At 46.5% G+C, this 9,205-nt stretch overlaps 1 protein-coding gene across 3 annotated transcripts in view; it reads left to right on the forward strand.

The window, feature by feature from the left end:
* The window catches only part of DENND2B (DENN domain containing 2B), a 56,989-nt gene extending 52,599 nt beyond the window's left edge, over positions 1-4,390 (forward strand). For all 3 annotated transcript variants that reach the window (XM_053449005.1, XM_053449004.1, XM_053449006.1), the window contains exons 15-20: positions 2,563-2,740; positions 3,059-3,100; positions 3,420-3,531; positions 3,690-3,929; positions 4,074-4,160; positions 4,328-4,390. In XM_053449005.1, the coding sequence (XP_053304980.1) occupies positions 2,563-2,740; positions 3,059-3,100; positions 3,420-3,531; positions 3,690-3,929; positions 4,074-4,160; positions 4,328-4,362 (694 nt within the window). In that variant the 3' untranslated portion in view covers positions 4,363-4,390. The remainder of the gene's footprint in view (positions 1-2,562; positions 2,741-3,058; positions 3,101-3,419; positions 3,532-3,689; positions 3,930-4,073; positions 4,161-4,327) is intronic.
* The last annotated feature ends 4,815 nt before the right edge of the window (positions 4,391-9,205 follow it).

Here is a 9,205-nt window from a genome sequence, read left to right on the forward strand (position 1 = left end):
CCCTGCGGCTGCGAATCTCGGATCGGGAAGCGTTTGGTGAAACTTCTTCCTTCCTGAATGAATGAATTTCAACATCGCGGAAAATTCCTGACGGATTCGCCGAAGGATTGGGTCAGGGGGCAGCAAAGCCCCGGCGATAGGGACCACCGGCTGCTGCTACCCGGGGTGTGCGCATAAAACGGGGGCAGCTTGTACTGGGGTACAGGGCAGAAGGGGCGACATAATACTGGGGTACAGGGCAGAAGGGGCGAGATAATACTGGGGTACAGGGCAGAAGGGGCGACATAATACGGGGGTACAGGGCAGAAGGAGTGAGATAATTTGGAGGAGAAATTTTGGGATTTCACAGACTTTATTATTACATTTTCTGTCTATTAACGAGGTTATAATTGATATGATGCAGCTACTAATAAATAATGGTGATAATAATAATAATAATAATAATGTATATTTATGCGATGTCGCCGTGCAGACTGATGCCAGGCTATAGGCGGCAAACACAAGGACAAGATACTGATTGGCTGTTTGTTTTGTTGCCATACCAGCAGAAAAAGAATAAATTGCTGTTTTTGGCTGGGATTCTAGAAGGGATTTAAAAACAAAAACTACATAGATTTGTAGAAAAGACCTCTGAGGTCTTAAAGCATCCGCGACTCTTTATCATTTATACAGACATCGAGCGAGCAGCCAGGGAACGGAATTAAATGTTGGGGTTCACATCTTTGGGGTGGCAGAGGGCGGCTCAGAGTTGTGGGAGGTGAAGTCCGCAGTGTCACTCTGTGTGTGGCGCTCAGAATGGTAACATTCCTTTCCAGCGCTTTGAGGGTTAACGGTGCTTTTCAGTATATTTCTGGATAATTCCAGACAGGGAAGCGTGGGAACAAGGCGGCTTTAATGCATTTGGACCCCGATTAACGTCATTGCCCAGCGCACAGAACTTACAGCGCACAGTAGCAGGACGGGGGGGGGGATAATGAGAGGATTGTTCTAGAAAAGAAACGGGGTCTTTTTACGTCGTCCGACTCAATATTCAAAATATTTAATCATAAAGATCTCTTTCCATCACTTCTTAACCTCTAGATTGTAAGCTCCTGTGAGCAGGTTATGCGATTCACTACGTGTTATGCCCTATTTACTCATCATACAGCGCTACGGAACATGATGGCGCCATAAACATCGGTAAATATTAACTTAAGGGAGTTGAAGAAACTATGCACTGAGCCTCCAAATGAACATGTGTGATAAACCCTTTAACCCCAGGGTCATGTAAACACACAGCTTATCTCCCTCCTCTCCCTCGAGTCCTGCACCAGTTGCAAATGATAAAACTGATGCAGATGGCAGGGGTTAAAACTCTTGGGCTCTGAATATTGTGGAAAGCAGAAGGAAGAGGGGTCAGATTATAATGTACAGGGTCTCTGGGAATTTAACCTGCAGACCGGGGTCACATTTCAGGAAAGGTCAGAGGTCGGGGCAGAGGTCACGATGTGAAGGCCAATAAGACAGGGGGCTGCACAATTTCAGCCGGGCTGTCAATGGGATTCCTGTGTATGGCGTGCGGGGAGACCCCCTGAACCCCCAGGTTATTGTGTCCTGTAATCCTATATGCAGTTTGTACAGCGCTGTAGAATATGACGGCGCTATAAAAAACAATAATTAATAATAACGCAGATACGCCGCTGCCCGTAACACATTTTATTAGCGTTTGTGTTCTTGCGATGTATCAGATCTTTGTGTAACAATGCAAACGTTTGATGTTTATAAACAGAGCGATTGTGTTGGAGCCGGCAGATGTTAAGTGCGCCGGGGCCAGGAAGCATTTAAAGTCTTTTTACCCGATAGTAATGGGGCGTCTTAATGGGACTTTACTGCCACCTAGGGGCTGAATTGCTTCATGGCATGCGGGGTAGGCTTTGAGGATAATGTTACTTGTGAACGATTGTGAAATTTAAAAAAGCACCCAGAATTAGAGAAATTCCCTACCGGTCGCTGGAGGCGATTAACAGGATTATTAGGAGGAAATGACAAGGAAATGTCAGACGGGAGAGAGGGAAGGATGAAAAAGAAATCAGAAGGATAAAACGCAGAGGGGACCGGTATACAATGTATCAAGAGGATAGGGGGAGAGTAGGGTAAAAGGTAGAAGAAGGAGAGAAGAAAGAAGAGAGAAAAGTAAGAGGTATCAGGAGAGGAGAGAGAGGATAAAAGGAATCAGAAAGGGGAGATGAGGGAAGAGAGTACGATAAAGCATATCACAATGAGAGAAGGAGAGAAGGGTAGGATAAAAAGTATCAGGAGGAGAGAATGAAAGATGTCAAGAGGAGAGAAGGGAGAGGAAAGTAGGATAAAAGGTATCAGGAGGAAAGAAGGCAGAGTTCCATTCTGAGGTCTGCGGATAATGAATGATAAAGTGTGATTATATATAATGTTTGGTAAAAGAAGGGTATAAAATATAAAAACAAGACCCTAAGATGTAACCCTTTAAGTACTGGCGGACTGTAAAGCGTTGCTGTAAGATGCTTTGTGCCTTTCTCTCTCGTAACGCTGTATCTCTGCCCACAGCACCCTGTCCAGCTGCTCGCACGCCGTCGTGGCCCTGCTTTACCCCTTCTCCTGGCAGCACACCTTTATACCCGTCCTGCCGCTGTCTATGATCGACATCGTGTGCTGCCCGACTCCCTTCCTGGTGGGGCTGCTGTCCAGCTCTTTACCTAAACTCAAGGAGCTGCCCGTGGAAGAGGTAAGTCCTCCCCGATGCCCGGAACCCCTAAGCTGAAGAATCATTAGTGAGAAAGAGTTTATTTTAGGGCTTTTTAGTCGCTGAGACTTTTACACTCCGATCGCTCACTAGTCCAGGTGACTGAGATAGAGATGTTACTCGGATTATCTATATTATTGCGGTCTATTAGATGTTCTGCTATTTGAGGGCCGTCGCTCTCCACCCGTCGTCTCCCATCATGTAAAACGCGCTCCTTAATGTAAAAGAAGCTGTAACCAGGACCGGCTTTCTTCTCGGATCGGGCGTTCCGTGTTCATTATCTGTCTCTTCTTTGTCTAGGCTTTGATGGTGAATCTGGGCTCGGACCGGTTCATAAGACAGGTGAGAGCGTGAATGTATTTTGGGATCTACAGAGTGTGTTGACTTTCTCTTTATCGTCACCAAGACGTTTGGTTGGATGGCAGCCAGCGTTCATAGAGTAAGATGCAGAGGACATCTGAAGAAGGGACCTCGGGTGACCTGAAGTCCACCTCTACATCTCACTGCATGAACTTCGGCCACTAGAAGGAATCCCAAAGCTCTTTAGATTTCCTTGTGACCGATCCTCGTAAACCGTCCGCCACATACATGTGAAAGCCCCCTTCGTTAGCTGGGAGCGGTGGCCTCGTTGTCCATGTGAATGTGTTTTGTTCTCGAGCAGATGGACGATGAGGATACCCTGTTACCCCGGAAGCTGCAGGCGGCTCTAGAACAGGCTCTGGAGAGGAAAAACGAGTTGATTAATCAGGATTCCGACAGCGATTCGGACGAAGGTAACGCCGCTTGGACCTTGGTTTGGCCAAAGACACTCTGAAGGCCAAATGAGCCGAGGGATAATGTGTCTTTCCTACTGGCTACATCATAATATTTGCGGAGCTCTGTTGACTCCGTGCCGGCACCTGTTGGTGACATTTCTGTCTCCTCCATACAGAGTGTAACACGCTGAACGGGTTGGTATCGGAGGTCTTCATCCGCTTCTTCGTGGAAACCATCGGCCACTATTCTCTGTTCCTGACTCAGAACGAAAGAGGAGAGAGAGTCTTCCAAAGGGACGCCTTCCGCAAATCCGTGGCTTCCAAGAGCATCCGGCGTTTTCTGGAGGTCTTCATGGAGTCGCAGATGTTTGCTGGATTTATTCAAGACCGAGAGCTCAGAAAATGCAGAGCGAAAGGTACCGCCCCCCCATCCTAGAACCCAACGTGCGCCACGCGTAACACCGGCGCCACGCGTAACACCGGTGCCACGCTATTAACGCTGATACAATGTGGCCATTCCGTGCGGACCTTCCGGCTCACCCCGTACTCTGTCATCACAGGGCTCTTCGAACAAAGGGTGGAGCAATACCTAGAAGAACTTCCCGACAGCGAGCAGAGCGGCGTCAACAAGTTTTGGCGAGGACTCGGTGAATATTACCCTTTAATATATATTTTATTTTATTAAATAATAATTCACCAATCTTATATTAAATACGTTTTTTCTATAAAAATATAAAAAATATCATTTTAACCTTTTTTTCTATTTTTTTTTAAATGATTTTCTCCTCTTTTTTTTTTTTTTTTTTTTTTGCAGGGAACAAGATGAAGTTTCTTCACAAGAAAAGCTAGACCCCCCCCAAAATAGCGAGTGACTATTTCCGAGACTGTGCCCCGGGATACAGACCACTTCTTCTGATCCAAGATCACGAACAGAAATAAGCTCTTAGAAGCCTTTATTTTTTTTAGTTTTTTTTACTGGTTATGCTGCTTGAAAGAGCGTCATCATGGCGGCCCCCACCGGCTCCACGTTTTCGACGTTTATATATTTGTAAATATTGTGCTTTTTTTCTGCGGGGAAGGCATTTAGTTTCCGGAACCCTCTTCTCCGCGGCGGGATTTTGGTGCGGTCGCTACGGAAAAACCTGCGCGGTCGGGACGCGCGGGCCGGATCCGGACCGTCTGCGCTGATGACGGGATGACGGATTTCGCTCGCGTGGAATAACTGGCCGCGTGAAAGGGTTAATTGTCTTTTTTTTTAGTTTTTCCACTTTTCGAGGCTTCCACGCGGCGCGTGTACATTCTGCAAAGTTTTTAGTTGTTTTTTATTGGTCGGTATACTGTATATCGGACGCTCTGCACTACGACCGCTAACATGAAGACCTCCGTGCTGCAAAGATTAGGTGCAGCCCTTCATAGTGCGGTCAATAAACCTGTAAATACTTCAATACCCCCCCCGCTTGGTGTTTTTATTACGCTTTTTTTACTGGTTTTTGGGCTCGGTTTGTTAAATTTTGGGTTTTAGCCGTGGATCAAAAACCTGAACAGCTTGGAGGAGAGAAGAGAGAAACGTTTAAACACATAAAGGGGTTAATAAAGGACGGGAGGGAATTTATTTCAAAGGAGGAGAAAAATGACAACAAGAGACCGGAATCCAACACTAGAGAGTCAGAGACTGAGATGGAACGGAAGGGAGTTTTACTTTACTGAGAGGGTGGTAGATAACTGGAACAGCCTCCCAGCAGAGGTGGTAAGGGGTAATACAGTGCGGGGATTAAACATGCATGGGATAGACATACGGCTCCTGAATCTAAGACGAGACCAACGACTGATTAAGGTTTGAGTCTTTACAGCAGGAGAAATGTTTATTCTAGGCGGGCTGAGCGGTAGTGTAAGTGTGTGTTAAACTGAGTGTATGTGTGTGTTCGTGTTAGTATGAGTGTGTGTTTAATTGTGTTAGTATGAGTGTGTGTAATTGTGTGTTAGTATGAGTGTGTGTGTAATTGTGTGTTTGTGTTAGTATGAGTGTGTGTAATTGTGTGTTAGTATGAGTGTGTGTAATTGTGTGTTAGTATGAGTGTGTGTGTAATTGTGTGTTTGTGTTAGTATGAGTGTGTGTAATTGTGTGTTAGTATGAGTGTGTGTGTAATTGTGTGTTAGTATGAGTGTGTGTAATTGTGTGTTAGTATGAGTGTGTGTGTAATTGTGTGTTTGTGTTAGTATGAGTGTGTGTAATTGTGTGTTAGTATGAGTGTGTGTGTAATTGTGTGTTTGTGTTAGTATGAGTGTGTGTAATTGTGTGTTAGTATGAGTGTGTGTGTAATTGTGTGTTTGTGTTAGTATGAGTGTGTGTAATTGTGTGTTAGTATGAGTGTGTGTGTAATTGTGTGTTAGTATGAGTGTGTGTAATTGTGTGTTAGTATGAGTGTGTGTGTAATTGTGTGTTTGTGTTAGTATGAGTGTGTGTAATTGTGTGTTAGTATGAGTGTGTGTGTAATTGTGTGTTTGTGTTAGTATGAGTGTGTGTAATTGTGTGTTAGTATGAGTGTGTGTGTAATTGTGTGTTTGTGTTAGTATGAGTGTGTGTAATTGTGTGTTAGTATGAGTGTGTGTGTAATTGTGTGTTAGTATGAGTGTGTGTAATTGTGTGTTAGTATGAGTGTGTGTAATTGTGTGTTAGTATGAGTGTGTGTAATTGTGTGTTAGTATGAGTGTGTGTAATTGTGTGTTAGTATGAGTGTGTGTATGAGTGGTCCTGTGGTTTTACCTGCAGCTCGGGTCAGAAGGTGACAGCCGTGCCCTGGACTCATAAATAAAGTCTCTTTCAGGTTCTCTGAATATCATTTATTATTATTATTATTAATATTATTATTTACTATTATTATTAATTATTATTTTAATTATTATTATTTAATATTATGAATTATTATTATTATTATTTATTATTAATTATTATTATTATTAGTTATTATTATTATTATTTATTATTATTATTATTATTTATTCTTTGCGTAAATCCCCGGCCTTTGAATGATTTTCTCTGAAGCCCCCCGCGGGTTCTCTTTGTTTGCGCTCGGCGGGCTGTTTCATTTTCATGCGCGTTATTCCCTCATCACGAATACAGTCACCCGTGGCAGGGAAATCTGCCCTCTCTGGGGCAATTAATCTCTCCCGTGCTGTTTCAGTCCTCGGCGTTAATGAGGAGCACTCCCCGTTACCGGCTCCTGGGGCCGGACGCAATTAACACATAATAATAATAATAAATGTATCAGCGGCTCTCGGAACGGAGAATGGGGCTGAAAACGTGATATTTAGTTGCTTTTTACAAAAAAAGTCTAAAAAGCCCTATAAGGGGTTAACACCTCCTGCAACTGGCTGAGCTTAATGAGAGTCCTTGTCTAAAGGGTCATCACCCCAGAGCTCTAGGTATAAAGGGAAGTGGACACGATGGGTTAAGCAGGATGGGTAACTTCTGTATAGTGCATGCGCAACTGCATAGAGACCTAGAACACGCCGGCAGATCGGCCCCATCCGGCCCCCGTCTAGTCGCTCGTTTCTCCTGCAGTAAAGACTCAAACCTTAATCAGTCGCTGGTCTCATCTTAGATTCAGGAGCCGTATGTCTATCCCATGCATGTTTAATACCCTCACTGTATTACCCTCTACCACCTCTGCTGGGAAGCTGTTCCACTTATCTACCAGTAAAACTTCCTTCCATTCCTTCTCAGCCTCGGGCCCTCTAGTTCTAGATTCATGCTCCGTAGTTCATCCCCCTGTTATGTATCAGAGAAAAGCCCGGTACAGAAGCAGGTCACGTGACGACGGATACAGTCTAATGTTACAATGTTCCAGACGTGTTCCGCATCGCGTGTTACATGTAGCGATATTTACCTTTTTAGTGTTTCCATTTCATTTATATTGAAAACAAAAAAAGTAACCAAATTTTATAAAAGCTACATTTTGTTGGTGTGCCGCGCTGCTTCCCTGGCAGTTAATGGGTTAAGCTGCACTCTTTGCATCGTATTCCCCGCAGTGGCAACGGAGAGAAAGAAGCTACCGGCAAACGCCTTCCTACCCCCCCGGGGGGCAGATGCTGCCTCGTGACCCGAGCGCTGGTCTGGGTCCCATTATCTTTGGCTACAAGTGGCGGATTCATTCGCTCTCGGGGGGGGGCAATTACCCCCCCCAATCTGGATTGATTGAAGCTCTTGAGCCAAACGCTGGGGTTATTGATTTTATTCTCTAAATGCAGATATATTTTCTGATAAGTAATTAGCCGCAGCGGGAAGATTCTCTGGGTGAGGAATTATAGTTCTGGGGTAACAGGCAGGTGCTCACTGTATCACCCTGTACCACTTCTGCTGGGAGGCTGTTCCATGAATCTACAACCCTCTCACTAGATCACCATAGCAGGAGAACAAGCACTTTGGCACCTGAAGAGTTAAGGCTCTGGAATTGTATACCCCCCCCCCCCCAGATACGTCTGAGAACTCGATCCGGAACCCAGAAGATCCAGAAGCGGGGAGTCTGCAGGAAAAGCCCCCCATAGTCCCTCATTAGATCCCGCAGTAATTGCCCCGAGTCCCCGCTCCCACCTGCTGCCGGCTGGCTGCTGCGGGGTTTGAGGTCTCCGCGGGGGCCGATATGATGTAACTCACAGTGAATGTGTCGCATTCTCTGCAAATGAATTGGAGACCCACGAGGAGGTCTGGCGAAGGATGATTATTTATCGATTTATATAGCGCCACCATATTCCGCAGCGCTGTACAACGGGCAAACAGGACATAACGAGCAGCCAGGATCCAGCACCAAAGCCGTGACGCATCCGCCGCCGGGCGCATGAGAGGGAAAATTACAGCGCAAATATGGGCTTGTGTATTAATTCTATTGCGGTGCAATCACCATGGCAACCAAGTGCAACGCTTCACTCAGTTTGTCATATAATATGTCATGCAAGCTGAGGGCAAACCGCCGGGGGCATCTAGGGCCGGGGAGATCTGGTAATTTAACCCCGTGGCTGGGTCTGGAGAGTGGGAATTGCAGTCTAGAGGGCCACGTGCTGCACAGCCTTGACCGAAGGAACGCGGGGATGGTGGGAGCTGTTGTGAGGCCGAGCCCCCGTGTGGCTGGCAGTGATGGGAGTTGCGCTCCCCGGCAGGTGCTCCCTCCCCTGTTCGGAGCCATTGGCTGCGGCGTCCCAGGTGAGGCTCGGCTGCCAGTCCCTTCTGGGTCCCCGTGCAGACTGCTTGCATCATGCAGGGCTTTGTATAAACAGCCAGCCGCCTGGGACCTGCCGCTCCTCTCCCACCGACACAGCGACTCTCCACCGCGGCAACGCCAGCCCGCAACAGGAGTGGAGGAGGCTGCAGCCGGAGATACAGGTACGCCTGCGGTATAACCGGGGAGCGCTGGCAAAAGGGGCAGCAGGTACATCAGGGCAGCAGGTACGTGGGTATAACCGGGGAGAGAGAACAGCCGGGGCAGCAGGTACGTGGGTATAACCAGGGAGCGCTGGCAGCCGGGGCAGCAGGTACATCGGTATAACCGGGGAGAGAGGGCAGCCGGGGCAGCAGGTACGTCTCAAACTCGCAAAAACTCTGTGATTTCTGATACCGAATTTCTGGATAATATTAGAATGTTGAGAATTCTGTGATAAGCGTGTATTTAATGAATTTGCCCATCGAGCCCCTCCAGTG

Source organism: Spea bombifrons, chromosome 10, assembly GCF_027358695.1.
Source record: "Spea bombifrons isolate aSpeBom1 chromosome 10, aSpeBom1.2.pri, whole genome shotgun sequence".
Taxonomy (NCBI): domain Eukaryota; kingdom Metazoa; phylum Chordata; class Amphibia; order Anura; family Pelobatidae; genus Spea; species Spea bombifrons.